Source organism: Eremothecium cymbalariae, chromosome 2, assembly GCF_000235365.1.
Source record: "Eremothecium cymbalariae DBVPG#7215 chromosome 2, complete sequence".
Taxonomy (NCBI): Eukaryota; Fungi; Ascomycota; class Saccharomycetes; order Saccharomycetales; family Saccharomycetaceae; genus Eremothecium; species Eremothecium cymbalariae.
Window position 1 is genome coordinate 650,262 of NC_016450.1, and position 26,250 is coordinate 676,511.

Consider the following 26,250-nt stretch of genomic DNA (forward strand, 5'->3'; position numbering starts at 1 on the left):
AAAAAGAGTGATTTTGGAATAGTTGTATAAACTGAGAAGTTTACTTGCAAGGTGAATTTGGGAGATTGAATTAGCAAGAGGTATCAGTGGTTTTTCAGAAAAAGTATAAGGAGGGACACACGGATTAGATTATTTTAAGTTCCTTGATTATTTGCAAGGTGATAGGCTATGTCACAGACTGTTAAAGAACCAGAAGGGGTTCCTGCTCAGAAGGGTAAGAATGAGGTGCAGGTAGGCGGGAGGCAGGGTTTGGGGGACCCTATGGAGCTGTTGAATGCACCAGAAATACAAAAACTAATGGAATCAGACGTATCTCCGACTGCGCTTTTGAACCGGTTGAAGATGTCCTTATTGATGTGCGTGGAGTTTACGAAATTTGTGAGGAAGAAGTATATTCTGGAAGAGGAACATGCGCAAGAGATGTCAAAGGCGTATAAGAACTTCTTTCCTGACACTGGTGCAAGTAGCTTACAAGCTAGTATGCACAAGGTTTTAGAATATGATGGTAAATTGGCAAAGGTTAAGATGTCTTATGTGTCAGCATTGCAAAAGATATACGATGAGTTATCAGCTTTACTGGCAACGATGACTAAAATCAGGAAGACATTGAAAGAAAATAGCAGGCGGCTTGAGAAAGAAGTTGCGGACGCTATTCACAGTGCAGAAAAGGCGAAGAGTAAGTACATGGCGCTATGTCAAGATTGGGAGAAGTTGAAGTTGGTCGACCCTGCAAAAACGAAGCTAACTTTGAGAGGTTCTAGAACCACCAGGGAACAAGAAGAAGAGTTGTTAAGGAAGATTGATACAGCAGATCTTGATTATAAACAAAAGGTGGATTATTCAACTTCATTAAGAAACACTTATATCTCTAATGAACGCCCAAAGATTGTGACTGAACTGAAAGATCTGATTCTAGAATTGAACACAGCAGTATCCATTCAGTTACAGAAGTATGCTATTTGGACTGAGAATCTGATTTTAAACAGTGGAGTAACAATTATTCCATTTGAAACCACTTTATCCAGTATGAAAGATCATGCATCGTCGATGAATAACCAGTTGGACTTATTTGAGTATCTATCGAAGTATACCAGCAAAAATGGAACTTTCATCAATAAGAGTCTAATCCCTGTGGACTATAGAAAACATCCTGCTATGATTAAATCAGGAATATTTAGCACGCAATCCTCCAGTTCTAGTTCTTTTCAAACTAACTTAACTACGAACACTTTACCTAAACGTGTTATTTCGACTAGTAATGAATCTCCATTTGATTCAAAGCCATCTCCGCCAACATCTTCGAGTGCGAAATCATCACCTACTCCAAATAGCTTCCCGCTTAATTCTGGGCCTCAACAGCCTGAAAATTCGAAAATGCTAATAGCTGCTGCTGATAAAATTCCAGAGACCAGGGGTAAATTTGGAACTTTAGATCCAGGTTCGAGGAAAGGTGGCCAAAGCCAACCTAGTTTGGTAACATCCATTGTAACTACCTTTGGTTCTCAAAGTCCTATATCTAAGGCGGAGAGTATGAATACACTACCTCCTGGAGTTTCAAACAATATGAAAACATTTTCTGTTCCATTGGAGGACTTATTGGAATATGAGCAAGATTTGGTACCAGCTATTGTTCGTCAATGCATTTATGTTGTGGACAAGTATGGTCTCTATCTAGAAGGAATTTATCGCAGATCTGCAAATGTTCTGGATGTAAGCAGACTGCGCGAAGATATAGACAAGGACCCGTCAAATATATCCATGCTATTACCACCTAAAAATTACACTGATTCAGATATATATCTTGTAGGGTCATTGTTGAAAACCTTCTTTGCGAGTTTGCCGGACCCGCTATTATCCCGATCCATGAGTGACGAATTAACGACATGCTTGTCCATTGAAAACCCGACTACAAGGAAGAATTATTTACACGGGTTAATTTATAAATTACCGGATTGCCAATATTGGACTTTAAGGTCATTAATCTTCCATTTGAAGCGCGTTTTAGATCGTGAAGAAGAAAATAGAATGAATCGGAAAGCATTGTGTATTATATGGGGACCTACTATAGTTCCTCCAAAAACCGACGATATCAATGATGTCAATCATCAAATAAACGTTATGGATGTATTATTTGATGTAGCTGACCAAGCTTTTGAGCCAGAGTAATGCTTGAGTTGCCTCTGAATTACACGACTAACATCAGTATATAAGATCTTATAATATTTTATTGTTGAGAAGAACGCTCTCCTACTGACCATTTTGCTATAGCCTTATATATAGAATCTTTGTAACAAAAATTAGCAGATTATAACGAAAGGCCTTGGCAAGGGATAGAAAAGCGGTTACTTAACTCGATCTTAGCACCACAGTTTCAAAGCTGATTTATAGGATTTTTCATTATTTACCATCTGTATTGGGTTATGTAGACACGCATCCAGCTTATAAATTACTTAGTACCTGAATCGAAGAGTTACAATAGCCCAAAGCCTCTATAAATACCCTAAATACCTTGCTAATAAAACTATTCATATTATAAATTTATATTTACCGTTATGATACGAATAGTAATCTTTGCTTTTATCTACAGCTATTTTCAATTCGCCCACACTAAAACCTGAAATTTGATTCAAAATTTCTGCCTTCAATTCATTAAATGTCATATGCCGCTGCCCGTATTTTAATGTTCTTATTAGGGCAGCTCTCAATATTTCTATTTTCCATGTTGAATCTCTCTTCTCAACAGACTTTAGACGCCGCTTACCAGAATATGGAACACGCCGCTTACCAGAAGAACTGGCAGAACCTTTAGGGGTAAAATTGTAGTCTAATCTATAATTGTTTCCAACTTTTTTTACCATACCAATGCTTACGAACGATTCCATCGCCATTGTTAATTCGAAATCTTCGATACCATATCTTCTAGAAACTTGATCTACAGTTATTTGATCCAGATCATTAAAATAATCCAGAATACAAGCCTGTACCATTGTTACATCCAGAATGAATTTCGAGTTGTCTGGAAATGTAAAAGGAGTTTCCACCTCTAAATGGTGCAAGGCAAACTGAGATTGAGTTACAATAGGAGATGATGAATTAGTTCTTAAGGAGTTCAATTCTTCTAATGTTTTCTGTAAATCAGCTGGTAAGGTTTTGATCTCAACAGTATAATCCAAAAATGATTCGGGAACAGCAGACCGGGGTATTGTGATCGACACTGTATCAATGTTATTGATATTAGTAAAGCAACCATTTTTCTTGATTTCAGCCACTACTTCTAACATGGAAGATACCAAAGCTGACTTCTGCCCTACAAGCTTTTCAAGTCCATCCTCCATGAGGACAATTTTCTCATCAATGCATTTCTTGTATTCACGACCATTTAATATTATTCTCCTAAACCAGTACTTTTCATAGTATACTGGCATGAATACGCCTAATAACTTTAGTTCACTCAAAACCTCCAATATAGACCTTATTTCACTGAAAATCTTTTCATAAAATTTAGCTTCCATACATTTCGCTGACACTTCAATATTGGCGTCTAGTTTGGCTCGGATACGCTCCATAAATCTCTTGATGCATACATCCATATCATTTGCCAGGAATTCAACCAAGTTCAGATCACCTTCAAAATTCTCTTGTAATAGCTCCCATAAGAACGACCTTATCTGGATTGCATATGCTTGATTACGACCAAAATTTAGCACTTGGTGAAAAATAGACCAACATTTGGATTTTCCGACTGATCGAAGACTGACAGAAAACGCTTCCTTACAGGATTCCAAGGCACCTGCGTTGATGTGAGTGTATATAATAAGCCAAATTGACTTTATGTTTGCCTTTGAAACGCTGGTTTCTACCAAGGGGATCAAACATTCCCGAGTTAAAATAGTAGATTTTAGTATTTTATCACAAATCCGTTTAGAAACCTTGTGAAAATCAGTACCGAAAAGCGATCTGGTCAGTTTCAAAAGATCTTTAAGTGCTTCAAGGTAAAATTCATCGTCCGGACTCTTGTGATCCCGATAAATATTCAGATACTGCGAAGTAAAGAACTGCAAAAAAGTGCTTCCGTCAGCTAATTCCACATTATGAGTGATGAACTTGTAGAACAGTACAGGAAGCTTAGGACACTTAAAATCACGATATAATGATTCTATTTCAACCTTCAAAGAAGTACACTGTATAGCCGGCATTATATCTTTAGAGTGCACGTTGATAGTCTGAACTTGATTGATAACGAAAGAAAGCAATCTCTTGAATATCTCAGATCCAAGTTCACTATACAGTTTCTCGTACTGGTGTAAGGCATATTTAACCAAAAAATGATCCACATTTATAATTTTTGGATATCCGGGAATCATAAATGGATTCCAATTATCAACACACTTGTAAACAGTGCAAAGCTTCTCAATAGCAGCTGCTGTTTCCCCTAAATTCACAATGAACCGCTCTCCAAGGGTCTCCATGACATTGTCAGCAATTCCGGTGAGGTCCACCTCCGAGACAGCTCCCGAAATTACAGAGTCTAGCCTTTTTAATCCTACATTCCACATTAAATTATAAACTCTTGTTTGAGACATCAACTGATAGCATCTCTTCCTTTTCCTGGTATTCACACTATCCAATTCCTGCACGCTTGCCTCATAAACGCGACACAGAGACAGCTCTCTCAGTAATCGATCTAGCTTTGTATACAACGATAAAACCTCATTTTGTGAAACAGTTGGAACATTTTCCTTTTCCTCCATTACAATATTTGGCATGGAAAAGAATTTATTAACTGAATCTTTGAACTCCTCCAGTAACTGCGTAAAACTCTGACTCAAGCCATCAAGATCGGGTTCAGACATCTTGTAGCTGCAAGCATGGGACCACTGAATTTTCCTAAAATGGCCATAAGCTGGTATTATTACAAGGTAAAGAGTCGTGTGGTATGGTATCTCTTCTCTTTATCCCAGAAAAGCCTTTAAAATGAAAAAAAATATTGACAAAAAACTGATCGAATATCCAAGAAGAGCTCGCACTCAGGTTCGAACTAAGGACCAACAGATTTGCAATCTGCTGCGCTACCACTGCGCCATACGAGCAACTCCAACAACTACTGCGCCTTTACAACATCGTTATTATGTTTCTAATACGTCACATGGTCGTAAAATCAAAAGAGATGCTAGAAGACAAGATAACCAGACTAAGGAGCAGAGGTAGTTGAGCCAGATCAGAGACTAGATAAACAGTAACTGATCATCAACCTAAGTATTAGCGGCACGTGACGAGATACTCCATCCAGCACGTGACCTCGGACTAGTGGCCCTCAGCATTTCTTGGCAGGCATACCGTGGGTGCTATCTTTCATCTTAGATCCAGTTTAAGGTAAACCTGTAACCGTGCCAGTGTGTGGTATTGTAGCAGGAAAGCCTTGATTCGACTTAGTGTTGGGATCGTCGCTTTCATCACGTGTCAAGGGCCACTTACTTGAGGTCACGTGCTAGCTTACGCTTTAGTTGAGGATCAGTAACTTTATATAGTCTCTGATAAGGATCAATTACCCTCTGGTGTCCTAGGAGGAACTCTTAATATAATCTAGCTAGTTCGGTCTTATATAGTTTCTGCTGTACTTCCTGAAATCATGAAAGCAACCAATATGTAGGTTCAAAAGCTTATATCCTCACAATAGTTAATTAATTACCCTTTATAGTCTGCTGACAGCTCTGATACGCTGCTTCATTGTCTGGTTATCGTTGCCTACCTGCTTTTGTGATTTTACGACAACATGCCATGTGACAGTACCAATGAAACAGGGCTCAACTAGAACTATGTGTACTTTTGCATAGGTTGTGTGGCCGAGCGGTCTAAGGCGCCTGATTCAAGTGTACGCTTACGGCTCCGCAGGGGGCCGGACACTCAGGTATCGTAAGATGCAAGAGTTCGAATCTCTTCGCAACCATTAAGTTTTACTCTTTTTGCCAAGCTTTTGTCTTCACTCTCAACTCATACTTGGATGTTCACACAAATATCTTTTAAAAAAGAAGCCGTCAAAGACAGGATTCGAACCTGCGAAGGTAAAACCCAATGCCTGACAACGCTTTCGACAGATCGAATAGCAGGGCACCGCCTTAACCGCTCGGCCACTTTGACCAACAATTTATTGGGTCGACCGGCGAATATTTACAATATAAACAACAGTATAGTTGTCGTAAATGTCGTAAAATCAAAAGAGCATCCCGATAGTTATGATAGTCAGGCTAAGGAGCATGTTGATAGTCACGATAACAAGACAAAGAAGCAGCGAATCAGAGTTGTTAGAAGTGTCAAGATAACCACTGAGCTGTTATCGGCTAGGAATCTGCATAGCAAGTAAGCAAGAGAGCTTAAGTAGGACAACAGAAACTATATAAGAAGACCCAAACTAGCTAGATTAGATTAGATATAGGTCCAGCTAGATCCCCAGAGGGTAGTTGAGCCAGATTAGAGACTATATAAACAGTAACTGATCATCAACCTAAGTATTAGTTGGCACGTGACCAGAAATCCAAGCTAGCACGTGACAGTTTTTATTTTTGGAAATCTAAAGCTTGAAGCGTCTTGCTTGCCAGATGTATTTACATTAGGTTTAGTAAAAGTGAACATCTAGTGCTGTAATTCATATTTCAAAGCCATTGGCGTGCTTGGACGATGTAGATACACATACATGTAATCTGAAAAGACGGAAGGTGCAACGCAATATGTGGTAATTAATTAACTTATTTACTTATTTATTCTAAACATAGGAAGTAACTTCAAAGAACCTCCGCAAGTAATATATTTGGAATAATGATTGTGCAATGACCACTGCAAGTTGAAAGATAGACCACCACTTAACACGATCATTAGTGGACTCTGCAGTATTTCTATGAGTCTTTTCCCTAATAACGATGTAACTCTGTTCATTCTTTATCTCTCTAGTTAACTTAGATAGCATTCTAACGGCACCATCCAAGGTATTAGAGTTAGGATCGTCTAAATCAACGTAAACGATACAATGGATATTAAAACTGACATCCTTAGTACGCGATCCGGATTTTCGGTTATCGAAGCAATAAGTATATTTGCCAGGAGCAGTAGCACGAATAGCAACATCGCCATGAGAAACGCCTAATTTTTCAGTCAATTGATTATCACCACTATCATACAAGAAGAAATCACCCGTTAGTTGTTCACGAGATTGGGGATCCCTATCACCAAATTGGAAAGAAATGGACAGTTCATCACCACGACTTAACTTTTCGAAAAAGCACCGACGGCCATATGGTGGTAATTGAACATTATGGCATGAAGATAGTTGTAACAAGGATATTAAAACCAAAGGAAAAAACGTTAAAAGTTTCATCTTTTGGTTACAGGGATACTGCACTAAATTGATCTTCAATAACTTCAACTGATTTGAACAACTAAAATATTGGTCATATAAAAATGGCTTTAAGATTTAAAGAAGAAACACGTCTCCCATAAAAAAGGAGGATATATTTTTTGGGAGACTTTTTTTTCCTCTCAATATCAAAATGAAAAGCGAAAAAAAAAAAATTTATAGCCAAAATAGTGAGAAGGATGACAGAGGTCTCTTGGGTAGATATCTATATATATATATATTGATGGATACCAATTTCAGTAGTTAATATGTTGTTATTCCTTAGTTTATTTAGAAATGAAAGTACAGGACATTTAATTTAATCTTGGGGAATTTTTTTAAAACTTATCTCGAGGTTTGTTTAACAAAAGCTAAAATACAGAGGATGAAAGAAACTATAAACCCGGGAAACGTATATGAATATGGTTTAGAGGTTTCTGGTTCTGAGTTGCTGGAAAATTTATGATATTTTGTGATGAACGGCGAATAATCCGGCGTTGAATAATAATAGAAAGGAGGGGCGAGGTGGATGGATGGTGGCATGGGCTCGTGATGGGCGGCATAGAGACAGTGTGCGGTTCCCGCTTCCTCTTTATATATACGATGACGGCGACGATCTACGTCCCTATTTTTCCAAACAATATATGGTGCCCTCTTCCTTTTTCGATTCCCTGAAACGTACGTAGGCTGGCATCTCAGATATAGAAAAGGTTATAAATACAAGTTTCTCATATATGGCCGCGTTGGTGGAGGAGGCAATCGGATTTTAAGAGATTCAAGCAGGGAATCAAATCAAGAAAAGGAGGGACGGCGAGCGGCTGGGGAAATATAACCAATAAAATAAAACAACAACAGGAAACACATCTATTTCTCTCATCATTCCTGTAAAAAAATTTTTTTCTTCAATATAAGGTTATCGAATAATGTTACTGTGTCAGTTTAAGCTGGGGCCGGGTTATGAGAAAATATTGATGTGGAAAACAGAAATATAATAATAAAAACAATAGATTATTTTTTGTAAAATTAAAAAAGGGAAAACAAAAGGGGAGGTGGAGTGCGGTGGAATGAGACTGGCAATGGTCACGATGATGAGGGTGGTGAAGGTGATTCAATAGAAAGAGGGGGGGAGGAGTAGATTCGGTGAGACTTTTTCAATTGTGTAAAAAGGGCAGACGCTAAAACAGACAAAAAAACAAGGCCAAGATCAGAAATAACGGTAACAATAAACAGCAGAAACACCAGCCATTAAAAACGGGAGGGGGAGAGGGGGAAGACGGGGATTCATTTGGAATATCGAACATGGACCCGATAATATGGCACCTTCCTGAAAATTGTTATCAAGCCACAAATCTCCACTTTGGTTTCTTTATTTCATTTTATTATTTCTGTCTGTCTCTCGCTCTCTTTTCCAAGTCTTGTATCCCTTTTTGTACATAACGATGATAATAATAATATAATGATAATAATAATAATAATATAATAATAATATACCTCTGTGTGCTGCATTATATGTGTGTATATGCGAAAGCTCTCCTACCTCTCTCAATCTCAACCTCTCTCAATCTCAATCTCAATCTCAATCTCAATCTCAATCTCTGTTTCAGTGTGTCATTATCACCTTATTAATTTTTCTCTTTAATAAAGTTAAAAAAACAAACTTTCATTTTTTCTTCTTTGGTTTGCCTCTACCGGCACTTGGTTTCACAGCCGGTTTCAAAATCTGGAAGGAACATAACAAACTCTCATCAACACTCATCATGGCACCCGCATTATCAAACTCACCACAATAGTTTGGTGCACTAAATAGGGTAACCAACTGTCTTTTGGAAAAGAACTCATAACCGTCCTCCACAACTTGATGCGCTCTACAGATCAACTCCATATCCTGCTTCTGTAGAAACCTCGAAACTACGTCTGGACCAAACGTAAAAGAAACACCTCTATCATTTTCAGACCAACCAACGATATCCTTATCCGGATCAGACCATAATAAATCACATAGCAACCCCACATCAGGAATATCTGTTGGCCTCATGACTCTTCTAATTTGTTCCATAGTGTTCAAATCTGGAGATAGACCCCCGTGCATACAAAAGATCTTTTCGTCTATGATGGCAGCAATTGGTAGACAGTTGAAACAGTCTGTAAAGGTTTTCCATAGCTTGATGTTATAACGCCTCTTGCATTCGTCATAGAAACCATAAATTCTATTGATAGACGCACATTCGTGGTTTCCACGAAGAATAAAAAAATTCTCTGGATATTTGATCTTATAAGCTAACAGTAGACATATCGTCTCCAAGGACTGCTTCCCACGGTCAACATAATCACCTAGAAAGAGGTAGTTGGATTCTGGAGGAAACCCACCATATTCAAATAAACGTAGCAAGTCGTAATACTGCCCATGAATGTCACCACAGATCTATAGCGAGATAAAAGTTAGTAAATTGAAGGAGAAAATAGCATGAAAAAAAAGAGACCACATTTTGGGAGGAACCACCCGAGTCTGCTTCTCTCTTTTTTTTCTTGATAAAAATTTCATTTTTGTAATCCACATAGTTTTGTGCATGTGTGTTAGATTATAGAGATGGTTATTATTACGACGATGCATCATCGCAACGCAGACCAAAAAAAAACGGAGGAGGAGGATCTCTTTTTTGTTGTCCAGGAACACAACACAAACAAAACCCTCCTTTTGCGCTGTTAAAAGAAAGCGAAACGAAAATACAGAACAAAGGAAAGTAAAGGAATCACATCTATGTCGCGCTTACACCATCTTCCTCAACCCGCTCAACCTCCCGCTCCAACAACACAACAAACACAGAACTACTTGTTTCTGGTTCCAAAAAAAATTTTTTTTTCTAAAACTTTTTAACATACTTTAATAGGAGCTTCTAGCTCAAGTAGAATCGGCTGCTTAATAAAAATAGACCGTGCCTTCGAACATAGATACCGAATTTCATGTTCCTCTAAATCCACCTGCTGTCCAGGCTTAGACCCTCTAACTTCCAACAATCTGTCAATGATGTTATCAATATCCACAGGAGGCGTTTCCATATCTCTTTTGTCAAAAAAATAATATAGTAAGTATTATTAGTAAAAAATTAAAACACCTTCTATCCCTTTCTTCTTTTTTCAAACAAAAAAAGAAGATATTCGTTGGCGGTGGTGGTGTTGTATACAAAGTAAAAACTCTGCTTTGTTGTACCGTTCTGACAAAAAATGCGTATGCGATTTGGGAGGAGATGAAGGAACCGGTGCGAGTGTATAGAAACTCTATATCTTGGAACCCAAATAAGGATTTAATTAAAAACAATCAAAAAAGGGGGAATTAAAAATGAAAAATGAAAAATGATGAAAAAAAACCCTGGGTAACAAAACAAAACAATACGCTTGGGTTGGGCGGATGGATGGAAAACAGAGACAAAATATTATAACTATACGTCTCTCAAACCTCACACAATCCTCCCTCTCAAGTCCAGTCTGGCCTCAGAGAAACAGCAAACCTTGGCTCTTTTTGATATATATATATACTATTTTCTTTTATTTTTATTTTTTTAGGAAAAAAAATAAAAAATAAAATAAAATAAAATAATAAAAAACACTCGTTTTCCGAAAATACAATCAATTTTTATTAAAGAAAAACAAAAAAACTCAATCTCTCTATTTTCGCTCTTCTTTAGCTCTTGTTGTTTTTTCCCTATCTTTCTATATTCCTATAGTATATATAGTCTTTTTCCCGTCCTCCTTTTTTTCTCTTCTTCTTCTTCTTCTTCTCACACTCTCTTCACACTCTCTTCTTCTTCTTTTGCGTTCTTAAAACTATTGAAACAAACACAAACTATGCTATATAACAACACTGGATGTATATGTGGGAAAGGGAAAGAAAACAAAACTTGTTTATAAAATAGATAAAAAAGTGGTGAACGAAGGACGAGAAGAAGACGAGAAAAAACCGAAAAACACGCTGTGGATGGAGGCAGGAAAAGAGCGGCAGCGTCTGTTTCTGGTTGTTTGGAGGGTTACGCCGGCCCTTTTGCCAGATTCGGCCACATGATTGGTCCGGGGTTGCTTTTTCTGGCATTACACAAGCGAGAGATAGATGGATCTGGGTTGTTTCTTTTTTTGGGCTGCGCAGAAGGGACTGCAGAGCGGCAGCGCGGGGAGGCAGGGGGCGGTGGGCCAACGAGGCGACGGAAAAGGTTTTGTTTACGCGCAGCGGCGTGTTCGTGTGGAGTGATTGGAGGGGAGGGTAACGGGGCGGGTGGCGTGACCGAGGGGCGGGTTGTGATGTGGGTGCGGGTGTAGAACGGGACTGCAGTTTTGGGGGCGCGGTGGCGCAGTTGGGGGACCAGCGCATTGCGCCGGTTGGTCTGCGGGGCCATGTGCAGGCGCGTGTTCGAAACCGGTGGACGGCCGCAGGCGCGGCCGTGCTTTCTCTGTCGACAAAATGTGTAGAAAAAATGATGAATGACAATTGCGTGAACAATCTCTGAAAGGTATACCTTTGGTATGTCATTGATTATAAACACTTGTTGCCTTCCTTCTGATAGATAGAGAAAGCTTTTTTTACTTCGTGCGCAGAGTGTTGTTTTTAATGTGCAGGGATGAGTGACAGTGTTGAAGCAGATGTCATTGAGAGCCAGGGGGTGGTTGAGGAGTACGGCGGGGCCGGGGAAGTTGGTGCAAGGGGTACGTTGGATGAGAGTGTAGGGGCTACTGTTTTGCGGGATGTGCATGAGATCGACTCGCGGCTGAGGGAAGTTGTGTATCCGAATTTCCCTGTGATTGGGGGTCGGTTTTCGATAGTCAGTGATAGTAGGCAGAGCATAACGGATCTGTGGGCGCCGCTTGTTTTCATTATCATGCTTTCGTTGCTGTTGTCTGGGAGGGGGAAGGGTTGTTTTCCAAGATTTTCGTGTTACATTGGGTTGTTTTGGGGGTTTTAGGTGTTCATATGAAGCTGGTGCGGCTCGGGATGCCGGTGTCGTGGTTGTCGTATGTTTCTACCGTTGGGTATTGCCTGTTCCCGCTGGTAGTCAATGCTATTTTGAGCCGGATGGTCTTTTCTGTTATATTTAAGATGGTGTTACGTGAGGCTTGGAGGGTTCGCGCAGAGTACTTGCAGCGGGTTGGGACGTTTTTTGTCTGTTCGTACTGGGCGTATTCTTGTATGTGTGCTGTGTCCAAGTGTGACGGGTTTGTAGAGAAGTATCCTGTTGCTTTATGCCTGTACGGATTGGGGTGGTTAAGTGTTAATATTTGAGACCGCCGGCATGATATGTATGTATATATATGTATGTAGTTAACTCATGTGTTCGACGAAGCTTCCTCCTTTATGCATGCATGCACCATCATCATGCATGTTGGATATAAGGTGTGATCCCGGGAAAATTAATTCTCCGTATTTTTACGGAAATTCAGTTGCGATTAGGCAGATTGACTTGCAACACACACAGATACACATTAGCTCACCCAGTCGTATATACATATAGATCGTTATTTGCTATATCGTTAGTGAGGGAACGTGGGTGAGAAGGAGAGTTAAAATTATCTTCGAACAGTATGCCGCTGTTATTACCCTCTTCTAGTGCATGCTATCCGTTGCACCTGCCAAAGTTAGACTCCGTGCAAAGCCATGAGTTATGTGAGCTTGATCGAAAGAAGATGACCTTAGGATGTCGTACAGGAGCAGCTATCACTTTAGCTAGATCGTCAATATATGTTCATGGCGGGCTTACTGTCCCTTTAAATTTAGCGGAGGTGAATTCAATGCAGGTTCAGCAAGAGCTGATTCTTTACTTTGCTAGGAAAAAGACCACAAATTTCAAAAATCTATGTGAATATATATCAAGAGAGACATTTTATCTGGACCTGGTGTCTAGGAAATGGATGAGAGTTCCTACTTCTTCAGGGGTTGTAGTTTCAAGGGATTCTAACGGACATGAGGAGGATAAAGCGGAGGAGGACGCTGATGGAAAGACGACAGCAATTATACCGACGACGACGACGACGACAGCGACACATGCTGAGGAACATCAAAATGAGTCTCATATCGAGGAAGCGGCCGAGCGGCCTGATATGAGGGAACGGATATTTCACTCTATGTGCTATTGCAACGGAGCATTATATGTATTCGGGGGATTGGTGGCTTCATCACTTTCGGATTATGAATTGGTGGCCACTAATGAGCTTTGGAAGTTAGATCTGCTTGATAAAACGTGGCACTTGGAGTCCAACGATCCTCGTGTAGCACGTCGTTTCAATCATGAGATGCATGTACTATATGAGTTTGATGATGACAATGACACACGGCTGGTAATCGTAGGGGGCATGAATAATTTAGACAGCTTGGTTCAGAAAGTTGATGTCTACAACTTGACTCAAAACCGTTGGGAGTCCTTCCCTGACCTGGATAACGAATTTGAACGCCTTACTTTACAAGGCCAAGAACAACGAGAGGAGAATTTAGATGTGCAAAATATATATACTAATATTGGAGGTGAAAGAGTCGGAATAGCTCAGGGATCTAATTTTGCTCTTTTGGTGGAGGATAATGAAGCTCATGTGCCTTCGCTGGCTTTTTATTCCGTTAGTGAGACCTCTGGTAAGTCTAATATTATAAATCAAGATAATCCATTAGTGGCAATGCCGTTGATGTCAGACGCACCTGGTATGCGTATGAAAACACACTTTGGCACCAAGTCTTCTCAATGGAGATTAAAAATGCCTTTTAACTTGCAATATGCAACAGGTATTAAGTTTGGGTATAATATTATAGTGGCAGGTTTTTATTCAAGTTTACAAGCGGGCAATTTCATGTGCTTCCTCTACAATATCCCTTCCGGGAAATGGACTCGTATCAATATCAACTGTGAACATTCGGATTTAAAGAAACATAGATTTTGGAAGCTTTTAGTTTGGGATTCTCATCATAAAGCTCTAATACTAGGCACATCAGAAGATGATAAGTGTCTCCCTAGTGTACAAAAATTTGATAGGATATTATCGGTAAGACTTCACACTATTAATATCTTCCCATCTGTCAGAGGCTTGTCCAGTGACTCAGAAGTCCCATTGACTTCAAAGAAACTAGGGATTAGCGCAAGTTCCACATTTTCTCAGAAAGATACAACAAAGTTGAAAATGGACCAATTTATAAATTATTCAAAATATATTGTTCCACCGTCTGAGATAACTTCAATTAGGTCAGTATTTCCTTCCTATGCTATGGTTTTAGGTAAAGACGCATTAGAAGTATACGGGAAGTCGCTAGCTGATTTCGAATTTATTACTGAAGAAGGAGATTCTGTCGGAGTTCCAACTTTACTATTAAGGAAAAGATGGGGCAGATTTTTTGATAATATAATTGCCACAGATTATAGCAAAGTTTCTGCTTCCTTTGATCAACAATCGAGTACCAAAGAGTTAGTTAAGAGTTCTTCTGGTTCATCTCCAAATCTCTTTCCAGGGACAGCCGGTAAAGACCTCGGAGGGCCTGTGGATAATCTATCACGGCCAATCCATGTTCTCAAATATAGTTATACCACACCCAACCCAGTGTTGGCGAAAAAATCAACTTCATTATTATTTGGTCCTACACCTAAAATTTCTCATTCAATTAGTGGCTCAACTTTAAATGCACTAGAACTAGATTCTCATGAACCAGTTATAGGCCCGAGTGTTTCTCCTGCTGCAATGGATATGCATAAGAAGCCGTCTTCCCATGGAGTCACTAGTTCATCCACTGGAATGGTATTTAGAGTTCCTTTTAAAGAGAACCCTAACAGTGGAAAAAGGCAATCCTTCGTACAAGTGCCACCTGCAATTACTTTGGAGCAGTCTGAATATTCTTCGCCATCCAACCAGTCTCCTCCGGTTACCGACCAAAGGAGGAGATCATCATATACTGTGGGTGGTCATCTAACTCAGTCTCAAGCAAGTAAACTTCGCCGAGCGTCACACCCTTTTGGAAGTGCACGAGATTTTAGTGAACATTTTACTTCGAGCCCTATGAATTCTAGAAAAGACTCTCTTGCTTCAAATTCTAGCTCTATATCCTTCGTCAGCTCTAGTTCAGAACGTATGAATAACCTTATTTTCCGCAGAAACAGTGAAGATGGCCAATCATCTGGAAATTGGACCTTTCATGTACAGTTGCCTCCACAGCAGAGTGTACCTACCGATCCGTTGCCAAATTTGCCTTCTTCTTTATCACCAATCCATGTTTCTGGAGGCAACGGAAACAGAAGATCCTCAGAGCTGTCAGTTACTGATCATTTTCAGTCAGTAAAATCGAGTCCAAGTTCATCACGAAACTCTTCGTCTTTTAATGAACTTGAAAATCCATTAGTGCAATTGGCTACTTCAGATCAGAACAAATTTGGAGATTTTAATCCTCCACCTCCGTTGCGTTATAATCTTAATATGGGACCCGCTATTGAGAAGCAAGTAAACGAAGATACACCAATTGACCTGGATATGAAATCTATCCCATTTGCATCTTACCAGTCCCGTGAAAGTAGTTTGGGTAGGGTCATCAGTGACCTACCAAGGCCTTCCCTTACCCCAACATTTGAAAGTACTAATAGCCAAGGCTCTGTGTCTGCAGTTGTTGGGGAAAATGAGTTAGAGCCTCTACTTGTCCCAAGATCATTATATTTGCCATGGCCTACCAGCACTGTGAAGGCTTTTTCTGAGTTTTTCTATACTGGCCAAATCAGTGGAAAATGGTCATTTTCTCCTGTTGCACTTGATTTAATAAATATGGCGAAATTATATGAGGTTCCTCTGTTGTACGATTTGATGTCAGAAGTATTCTATTCTATCATTGGTAAAAAGGAAGACGGTATGTTGTTGAGTATAACTTCACTCAAGGAGTTATTTATAAAGAAGGTCGCGGTATTGTTCGATAATGATGAGAAGAAAATCGATGAACACCTTAAGGCTCACGTTCATTACCAAAAGCTATTAAGAATAACAGCTTCTATCGGTTCGATTGATGATGGTTACTTTGATTTGAAACTGGTTAAAAAAATTTCCAGGGTAATCTCTGCAAGTACAGATGGAAGCAATGATGTTGAAAATGAACGAGGTTTTTCAGGAGACTCTGGATCGATATATTCAGGGGTTGGAATACCGTCGTTTAGTGAGGATTCTCGAGACAAGTTGTCGGCCTTATTTGCCGGCTTACCTCCTAGTAGAAAATCATCATCGTTCCATTTGAGAGCTAACACATTTTCTAGAGCGAAGTCAAGTTTGAGTAAGGAAGTTTCCCATAATATTGATGATCGTAAGCGACTTTCCCAAATAGGGAACATTCGAGAGGAGAACAATCCGACTGTTACAATTCCGTTAAGAACAGCTTCAAACCTTGAAAACGACTTAGATATACCAAGCACTGATGATGACGGTGATATAGATTCTGAAGAGGACTATGAAAATCTTAAAATTGATGATGAGATGTCATTGCATGATGAAGGCAAAATAATTGATGCCAGAACTTTTTTGCCCGACTCTAAAAACTCAACCAACCAGGATGAAGCAGATGAAGATATGTTTAAATTAGCTAATCCATACACAACAGATACTTCATCGGTGACCACCTCCGACTCCGGTGAGCAGGATGGTGGACCAGGTCTAATTTCCTTATCAAAAATTGAAAAGAAATTACGTGAACGTGATTTAGAAGAGTCTATAGATCCACTTACTAAAGTTGCATCTAATCCTGAACCATTTATCCCTTATAAACCCACGAATCCCATTAGTAAATGTAATTCGAAGACAGAACAGCAACCCTCTTCTAGCTCCCCGACTTTGGATAGTTTAGCCTCACCAAATGCCTTACCTCCGGTGGACTATATCATGGAATTGATTTTTGAAGTTTCTGTACTTACAAATGATGTATTAATGATGGTAAGATCCATGGATTGTATACAGCTGTCTAAAGCATTGAAGTCTACAAAGAGGAAGTTATATGCAGATATTGCTTCATTGGATGAAATGGTTCGAAATAAGGGTAAGGTTGATGATACGTTGAAATCAGGTACCGAAATACAAAATTCGAACGATAATACTGAAAAGTTTCCAAAGGGACCACCTACTATGACTGGAAAGTTATCAAGACCTTCAACACCAGATCAAAAACAAAACGCAGCCAGCACTAATGATTCTTCTCGGTCTCATTCTCCAAAATCACATGAGGCTTTACATACCGGGCGCGATTCAGTGAAACATGATGATGAACATCGTTCTATTAGATCTGCTAAAAGTTCTACCAGAAGTTCTGCCTCATCTATCAATTATTCGGCTTCGCGCAGCAACACGCTCAAGAAACAGACGAACAGTCATGCTTGTAACTTGACTGCCCCTCCCGCTCATTCTGCTGGCATAACAAAACCGAAAAAGATCAAAGATTCGTCCACAGTATCCTCCGGTGGATTTTCTTTCTTCAACCGAAAGAGGTAGTGGACAATTCACCATATACAGTTTACTTTTTAAGACTCATTTAGCTTATTATTGTGTATAATAAATAATTCTACATGCAAATGTCGTATAAATTTGTTCTACAATTCGAATATTCCATATCAAACAAATATGCTTCTTCGAGTTTTTCATATTATATAGTAAAGCGAATGATATAAGCGAAAAATTTTCAAATAACTGAGCTTCAAAGTTACCTATATCTAATTTAGGAGGCCTTTGAAGAAGAAAGCAAGAGGGGTTATATTGTATTCGAGATGTCCACTTGGCATGATATAGAACCTATATTGGACAGACTTTGTCATGATTCTCTGTTGTCTGTGAGATTGCCAGTTTTGGAGAAGATTCATTCCTGGTTAATACATGGAAATATTAGTGATTATTCGCAGTTAGATCATATATCTTCCTGTTTATTAAAAACTTACGCAATTTACCAAGATCCCAAGTCGAAGACCCTGGTAAAGAGTATATTTCAAGAAATTTTGGGGTTGGAACCTCAATTCTTTGATGTATATTTAAATTATATTGAAGATCAAGTTTTGAGAGCGGTTGTTGGCAGCAAATCTGTTGCTGATTACTTAAACCTCTTTGATTGGGTTAATTGTTTCTTGGTGCTTTGCATTGATGATAATGCTAATGTTAGAATTGGAACAAACGTTCAAAAATTAGTTCAATTACACTGTGTTATTAGTAGTGGTATTGAGGCAGCTTTGGATTGCCAAGAAGAGATCAAATGGGATTCTATTAAGCAAAATCAACGTAGGAGGAGAATAAGGTTATCGGTTTTGCAATCCTCAAGTAAGGCCTTGTTTAAGCCCTTTAAATTGAGTGGTGATACCAAATTTATGGAAATTATATGCGGCGTGTTATTGGACGAAAACGTGAAGTTAAAGCTCCCCCATTCTGGTGTCATTATTCTAATGGGAGCTCTGATTAAGGTACTTCTACAGTTATTACCAATTAGACCCACTTTCTATGGAATTTTTAAGGAAAAATTCTTAACTAAATATTTAGAATACACCAGTACAGAGGTTCTTCTGGGAAAGAACCCTCCATCTCCATTCTGTATAGAAGTTGCTCTATCACAGTTTATCCATGAATTTGTTGATCATTCAATTTTATCAACATACATTATTCCAAGTGTTGAGAAATGCAACTTAAGGTCACCAACTCAGTCTTTTAAGGTATCAGCGGAGTTATACACTGCCTTGGATTCTCAGAAAATTGATTTAATCAAAGTTTTCACTGAAACAAAACTTATGAGTCAAACGCTATCATCTTTCAAAAGCAGTAAGGAACCGATTCGTGATGCTGCTTTGAATTCTATGCTGGTGATTCTTGAAAATATAAACAAGGAAAATTACTCAGTTAGCAGTCTTGAATTATTCCTAGATGAGATCTTTAAAAGTTTGAAGTCAAACTTAAACATTGAATATAAATCTATGGTTGCCAGGACAATGAAGAAGGTTCCAACTTTCTCTAACTCGGTTTCGAACACCTTATTGCATGCGTTGTCTCCCTATGTCGTGAAGGAAACAAATGAAAACGTTCTATTTCAGTTGTTAGATGCTTTCTTTGCTCATTTGAATGCGACGAGCCCTCCTGATGAAGCGTTGATCAAAATTGTGAGAAATGGATTTCATGATAAAAAGTTGCCAATACGGAAGATTTGGTTTACATCATATCTTTCTAATGCAGCCCAGCTATCTAAGTTTTTGATTTCTACATTTGGGCCAGAAGTTTTGGAGTTTGCGAAGCAGACCTTTTGTACACCGCTAAAGGGACTACCAATTGGAGTATTGGGTGTAATGGAATTCTGGAACCGTATCCATCAGTTGGGTATGAACGAAATTGAGGCCAAATTTGTTACAACAATTGAAGAAATTATCGCTAATTCCTCTGAAAACAGTTTTGGTCGTGCTTGGTTGTACATTACATTATCGACTCAACTTGAATCTTCCGATCGTCTTCGCGCTGTGGATCTATTGGGAGCCTTGTACCAATCTTACCCAGGTTTGCTCAGTACATCCATCATTAATACACTGAAGCAAATGTGTTCCACTAAAAATAGTGAACGGATTTTGAATTGCATTTCTTATCGTTATCTTAGTCCGGTCGTCATATCCTTATCACAGCAGATTGAGGATATAGAAACACTAAAAAATACCCTTGTTGATCTATTGATTGTTACTGAATATGAAGAATTTAATATAAAAAATGGTTGGGCCAGCTTGGTATTGAATGCTAAACAAGATCCAAGTGAGATAGTCAGCGAATATGCCCTGAAAATTATCGACAATGCAAATGAAATTATGCTGAACAAGGATTTATATAATTCCAAACTTGCTGACGCTGCAGCCAAATCTATCTGTTATTCGTGTTTCATTAACCCTAAGCGTATCCTGCCTTTAATTATTGAGATTTTGCAAAAAGACCTCGACTTGAATAATTTCCCAACTTTGACTGAGCAAGACTTGGCTATTTGGAACGGTAAAGATGGTGAATTAGTAATAGACATTGTAGAACTGAACAATAATAAAAAAGTTATGAACAAAAATTCTAAAGATTACGAAACCTTAAAATGGGAGGAGAGTATCAGAAGGAATCAACGATCTAAACAAGGAATACACAAAAAGTGGAATAAAGAAGAACAAGCTTTAGTTGATGCACAACTTGCAAAAGAGTCGGCTATTAGATTTAATATATCAGCATGCCACCTAGCGATAAATCGTTCAGTTCAAATTATTACTACGTTAACCGATGATGCGATTCAGGTTGATAATGGTGCCGATGAATGGTACCCCGTTGCAGTTACAAAAGTTTTGGATGCACTGCAACATCGATCATTTGTAACCTTAATGGGAGAAATTGGGGTACAAACTTTCCTTAAGATGTCGGTTTTAACTGCAACTGGATTAGGTTCTTCGAAATTCTTTTTAGGTGTTGCTGTATTGCGTTCTTATAAGGTAGATAAGCTTCCATCTGAATTAACCCAATATCCTCTTGTTGATTTGATTTCAAGTGTTTTATTTAAAGCGAAATTTGTTTCAGACAAAAAGACATTTGATTCAATAACTTTAGCATACTGCTTACCGCTACTCATCAAGGTTATGGAAGAAGGGCAGCGTGTAGCTATGGAAAATATCAATAAGCCAACCACTAGAAGTGAGTTTTCAGAAGAGGAGAAAGAAGAAGAGCACTTGTTACTAGCACTTGAAATTATCTCATCCCATGCGGAAGCTTTTGAGGATCCATCTGTACCTCGCAGAAGGATCATTTCTGTTTTATTATTGTTATTAGCCCTACCATCAAAAGCTAAATTGGCAAAAGATTGCTTCTTGGCATTATGCCAGCATATTTCAGTCTCCCCAGCAAAATCTGATATCGATTTAATACTTTCAAATCTAATGTCACCTAATCGGTTCGTCAGGGCTACCATCTTGGAAGCTATTGATAATGAATTTGAATTACAGTCCTTTATGCATAATTCTCCAGAAATATTTATATGTACCCAAGACGAAGAGGTATCGAACAGCGAAACTGCTAGGTTCATTTGGGAGTACAATCACTTTGAAATCAATGAAGATTTCCCAACAATGTTATTTGATTTTTTTGGCCAGAATGACATTGGCATTTGTTCGTTTGTGGCAAAAGCTTTTGCAGAAGCAGTAGCTTCGGTTCAGGCTAGCAATAAGGCGGCATTTGATAAGCTGTTGGATCAACTAATGGAATTTTATATACTGAAGGCTCGTCCTGCAGAAGATATTTCGGATGAATTCGGCTTAGTCGTTATTTCTGCTGCTGAACAGAAAGATCCATGGCATGAGAGAAATACAACTGCTATTGCGTTTAAGCATATGAGTCCTTTGTTTAAGGATAGCAGACAGGTTATTAAGTTTATTCATTTCGCGATTCAGAGCGGTGCATTAGGTGATCAGGACCCTGTTGTTCGTCAGGGGATGAAAGAAGCTGGTATTGAAATCATTAATGAGCATGGTGCTGAGAATGTCGAGGAGTTAATTCCAATTTTTGAGCAGCCTTTGACATCTGAATCTGAAGTAAGAATCAAGGAAAATGTGATCATCTTATATGGTTCTCTCGCAAGACATTTGGAAACAGCTGACCCTCGTGTTGATATCATCGTTAACAGATTGTTGGCTACTTTAAATACTCCTTCTGAGGAAGTTCAGCAAGCCGTGTCCGTGTGTATATCTCCTTTAGTAACTCTCTTCAGAGATGAAGTTGGAGAAAAATTTGAAACTTTAACCAATACGTTGCTTGATTCCATATCTCCTGTCTATATCAGAAGGGGTGCAGCATGGGGTATAGCTGGCTTAACAAAAGGATATGGTATTTCTGCACTAGCCAAGTTCGATATCATTCGCAACCTCATTGAGGCCTCAGAAGATAAAAAGGACCCAAAACGCAGGGAATCTGTTGCCTATGCCTTTGAGTGTTTATCAAAGTCACTAGGTAAGTTATTTGAACCATATGTTATTAGAGTTCTTCCAAATATTTTGAAAAACCTGGGTGATTCCGTTCCAGATGTCAGAGACTCAACAGCTGAGGCAACTAAATCAATTTTGTCTCAAACCACCAGCTATGGTGTCAAAAAGTTAATTCCTGTTGCTGTTTCTAACTTAGAAGATGTATCCTGGAGAACAAAGAGAGGTTCTGTTGAATTACTTGGCAATATGGCTTACTTGGATCCAACTCAGTTATCAGCTTCTTTGTCAACTATTGTTCCTGAAATTGTTAGTGTTCTAAACGATTCTCATAAAGAGGTTCGGAAGGCAGCAGAGCACTCTTTAAAGCGATTTGGTGAGGTTATCAGAAATCCAGAAATTCAGGCTTTGGTTCCAACATTAATTAAGGCTATCGGAGACCCAACTTCCCACACCGAATCAGCATTGGATGCACTAATCAAGACACAATTTTGTCATTATATTGACGGGCCATCATTAGCACTGATTATTCATGTTATCCATCGTGGTATGCGTGATAGATCTGCGAATACGAAGAGGAAAGCGTGTAAAATTGTTGGTAACATGGCAATCTTGGTCGATAAGAAGGATCTAATCCCATATTTACAGCAGCTAATCGATGAAGTAGAAGTTGCTATGGTTGATCCTGTCCCTCAAACGAGAGCTACTGCCGCACGTGCATTAGGTGCCTTAGTTGAAAGATTGGGCGAAGATCAGTTCCGTGATTTGATTCCACGTTTATTGGATACATTAAGCGACGATTCTAAATCAGGAGATCGCTTAGGTTCAGCACAAGCACTAGCAGAAGTTATCAACGGTCTGGGATTATCAAAATTGGAGGAGCTATTGCCAGCTATTTTGAATGGTGTAACCCACTTTCGTCCCTACGTACGCGAAGGATTCATGCCGTTATTACTTTTTATACCGATTTGTTTTGGTGCTCAATTTGCTCCTTATATCAATCAAATTATTCAACCAATTTTATCTGGTTTGGCCGATACTGATGAAAACATTCGCGATATAGCATTGAAAGCAGGCAAGTTGATCGTGACAAACTATGCAACAAAGGCTATTGATTTATTGCTACCCGAACTGGAAAAGGGGATGCTTGATGAAAATGAACGTATTCGGTTGTCTTCAGTTCAGTTGGCCGGCGATTTACTGTTCCAAATTACTGGAACTTCTTCTCACAATGAATTCGTGGAAGAACAATCAGATGAAGGTATGGAAGTTAGCAACCAGCTTGTTGATGTCCTGGGCAAGGAACGTCGTGATAGAATACTGTCCTCATTGTTTTTCTGCAGAAATGATTCTTCAGGTATTGTTCGTTCTACAACACTTGATATTTGGAAGTCATTGGTGCCAAATACTCCACGTACAATCAAAGAGATGTTGCCAACACTGACAAACATAATAGTCGTTAATTTGGCATCGCCATCCAGTATTCTTCGTCGTTTGGCAGCTCAGACTCTTGGGGATTTAGTTCGTCGTGTTGGTACCAATGCGTTGTCACAATTATTACCAACATTAGAAGAATCACTAAATGCATCCATTGATTCTAATTCAAGACAAGGTATATGTATCGCTTTAGGCGAACTGATTGAATCATCGAATACTGCTCCTCTTCTTGAATTTCAAGATATCATCGTCAACATTATACGTAATACATTGGTGGATAGTGATGAGATGGTTAGAGAATCCGCAGCTTTATCTTTTGATGCTTATCAAAATGCTGTGGGTAATCAGGCAATTGATAATATTATTCCATATTTGTTAAACATCTTGGAATCCTCCAATAATTCAGAATATGCATTGTCAGCTTTGCAAGGGATAATTTCAACTAAATCAGAGATTATCTTCCCAATTCTGATCCCATCATTATTATCACCACCAATTGATGCATTCAAAGCCCGTGCTTTGGGTTCTTTGGCAGAAGTAGCCGGTACTGCTTTATACAAGCGTCTATCATCAATTTTAAACGCTTTGGTCAACACCTTGGTGAACGAAGATCTCGATTATGATACGAAATGTTCTATTGAAATTGCAATAGACCGGGTCCTTGCTTCTGTTTCGAGCGAAGACGGAATATACCCATTAATGCAACAAATTATGGCGTTACTGAAGAGTGAAGATATGGAAAAACGTATTGTAATACTAAACCAGCTTCCAAATTTCTTCGAGAATACAACTCTGGACTACAGCGTTTACACACCGGATATTGTTGCCCAAGCAATCTTATCTTTAGATAATAAAGATAGTCGAATCGTCGAAGTTAATTTTCAAATGCTTTCAACATTGCTCAAAAAGCAGGATAAAATGATGCTTGAAAAATTAGTCCAACCTGCCAAACAGTCATTGCATTTGACAGGTACTGAGGGTGAAGATTTAGCTGCATTTACTTTGCCTAATGGTCCTAACTGTGTATTGCCAATATTTTTGCAAGGGTTGGTTTATGGTTCTAGTGATGAGCGTGAAGCTTCGGCTTTGGCTATTGCTGATGTTGTATCCAAGACACCTTCAGCCAATTTGAGGCCTTTTGTTACCGTTATAACTGGTCCATTAATTCGTGTTGTCGGAGAAAGATTCAGTAGTGACATTAAGGCAGCTATTCTTTACGCCCTGAATATATTGTTTAGCAAGGTTCCGCAGTTTCTGAAACCATTCATTCCTCAATTGCAGAGAACTTTTGTGAGATCTTTGTCAGATGCTTCAAACGAAACTCTTCGTTTACGTGCTGCCAAAGCATTGGGAACTTTAATTCAATACCAGCCTAGAGTTGATCCACTTATTGTTGAACTTTCCTCAACTGCTCATCAATCCAAGGATCCTGGTGTGAGAACTGCTACATTGAAAGCTTTGCTTGAAGTCGTGTCAAGAGCTGGTAACAAGTTAAGCGATGCTTCAAAGAAAACCATTATTAACTTGGTAGAGCAGGAAATCTTATCTGCGGACAATAAACTTGCTATTGCATACGCTCGGTTAATTGGTGCTTTGTCAGAGATATTATCAGCAGATGAAGCATGTAATATATTGAATGAAAAGGTACTGCAGTCTAATCTCGATGGTGAATTTGGAAAGTTTGGCATTTTGACTTTAAATTCTTTCCTAAAGGATGCTCCCATGCATATTTTCACAAATGATTTAACGAACAAAGTTGTTGAATACTTGGTGGAAGTTACTAGCTCAAAGGATCCATATCTCAGCGATAATGGTTTACTTGCAGTCGGAAAAATTTTGTTATTAGAGGGAGAAAGAAAATCTCCCACTTCTAAAGTTACCTCAGAGGAACCATTTAGTCTGGGTAAAGAAAATATCGAAAAGCTCATTTCTCAATTGAACAAATGTATGCTTCAGCCCCCAAGTAATTCATTGGATACTAGAAGAATGACCCTTGTAGTCATCAGGACCCTTGCAAGATTCAAATATGATGAGTGCATTGCACCATATCTCGATACACTTGGTCCCTCCACATTCTCGTGCTTGCGCGATATCATCATCCCGATCAAACTATGCTCAGAGAAAGCTTTTCTTGCTATGTTCAAACTAGTCGAAGAAAAGGATATGACAACTTTCAACAACTGGTTGAATAACCTGACTGCTGATCCAGTTCAAAATAGCTTGGGTGCTGCAATTCCAGTAAGGTCTATCAGTGACTATACTAAGCGGGTTGGTGGAAGATTAGCAAACGTCGAAAGAGAAAGAATTGCAGCAGGTGGTGATGCTGAAGCAATGTTCTCAGACCGTTTTGAGGACGAAACAGAAATATGGGCTGTTGGTGGTGTAGATTTGAACTCCTCAGATATTTAATTATCATTGGCATTTATTATAGATTTCTCCTATTTTTAAATATGTAAATTATTTTGCCAAGTCAGGTACCATCGTAATTCATCTCTATAT

At 38.9% G+C, this 26,250-nt stretch overlaps 6 protein-coding genes, 3 non-coding genes and 1 further gene across 9 annotated transcripts, besides 2 other annotated features; 5 read left to right on the plus strand and 5 right to left on the minus strand.

The window, feature by feature from the left end:
• Positions 1-168: 168 nt before the first annotated feature.
• On the plus strand, positions 169-2,166 carry RGD1 (GTPase-activating protein RGD1; the record flags this gene model as incomplete). The annotated part of the gene is made up of 1 exon (XM_003644843.1): positions 169-2,166. One exon carries the CDS (start codon positions 169-171, stop codon positions 2,164-2,166), a length of 1,998 nt encoding a protein of 665 aa, XP_003644891.1.
• A 359-nt stretch (positions 2,167-2,525) lies between these two features.
• RTT101 (cullin RTT101) lies at positions 2,526-4,853 on the minus strand (the record flags this gene model as incomplete). Its single annotated transcript, XM_003644844.1, has 1 exon — positions 2,526-4,853. One exon carries the CDS (start codon positions 4,851-4,853, stop codon positions 2,526-2,528), a length of 2,328 nt encoding a protein of 775 aa, XP_003644892.1.
• Positions 4,854-5,018: 165 nt separating this feature from the next.
• On the minus strand, positions 5,019-5,090 carry Ecym_2337. The gene has a single exon. It is a non-coding gene; the product is annotated as a tRNA-Cys (tRNA).
• A 110-nt stretch (positions 5,091-5,200) lies between these two features.
• Positions 5,201-5,324: a sequence feature (soloLTR fragment).
• Positions 5,325-5,833: 509 nt separating this feature from the next.
• Ecym_2338 lies at positions 5,834-5,947 on the plus strand. Its single transcript has 2 exons — positions 5,834-5,871; positions 5,904-5,947. It is a non-coding gene; the product is annotated as a tRNA-Leu (tRNA).
• Positions 5,948-6,033: 86 nt separating this feature from the next.
• Ecym_2339 lies at positions 6,034-6,138 on the minus strand. The gene is made up of 2 exons: positions 6,102-6,138; positions 6,034-6,078 (listed from the first exon to the last, which is right to left on the minus strand). It is a non-coding gene; the product is annotated as a tRNA-Ser (tRNA).
• A 149-nt stretch (positions 6,139-6,287) lies between these two features.
• Positions 6,288-6,550: a sequence feature (soloLTR fragment).
• Positions 6,551-6,760: 210 nt separating this feature from the next.
• Positions 6,761-7,369, minus strand: EMP24 (Emp24p; the record flags this gene model as incomplete). Its single annotated transcript, XM_003644845.1, has 1 exon — positions 6,761-7,369. The coding sequence occupies one exon, from the start codon at positions 7,367-7,369 to the stop codon at positions 6,761-6,763; it is 609 nt and encodes a 202-aa protein (XP_003644893.1).
• Positions 7,370-9,047: 1,678 nt separating this feature from the next.
• GLC7 (type 1 serine/threonine-protein phosphatase catalytic subunit GLC7) lies at positions 9,048-10,444 on the minus strand (the record flags this gene model as incomplete). Its single annotated transcript, XM_003644846.1, has 2 exons — positions 9,048-9,809; positions 10,268-10,444. The coding sequence occupies 2 exons, from the start codon at positions 10,442-10,444 to the stop codon at positions 9,048-9,050; spliced, it is 939 nt and encodes a 312-aa protein (XP_003644894.1).
• Positions 10,445-11,994: 1,550 nt separating this feature from the next.
• Ecym_2342 lies at positions 11,995-12,653 on the plus strand (the record flags this gene model as incomplete).
• A 299-nt stretch (positions 12,654-12,952) lies between these two features.
• Positions 12,953-17,854, plus strand: Ecym_2343 (uncharacterized protein; the record flags this gene model as incomplete). The annotated part of the gene is made up of 1 exon (XM_003644847.1): positions 12,953-17,854. The coding sequence occupies one exon, from the start codon at positions 12,953-12,955 to the stop codon at positions 17,852-17,854; it is 4,902 nt and encodes a 1,633-aa protein (XP_003644895.1).
• Positions 17,855-18,126: 272 nt separating this feature from the next.
• Positions 18,127-26,160, plus strand: GCN1 (Gcn1p; the record flags this gene model as incomplete). Its single annotated transcript, XM_003644848.1, has 1 exon — positions 18,127-26,160. The coding sequence occupies one exon, from the start codon at positions 18,127-18,129 to the stop codon at positions 26,158-26,160; it is 8,034 nt and encodes a 2,677-aa protein (XP_003644896.1).
• Positions 26,161-26,250: the final 90 nt, after the last annotated feature.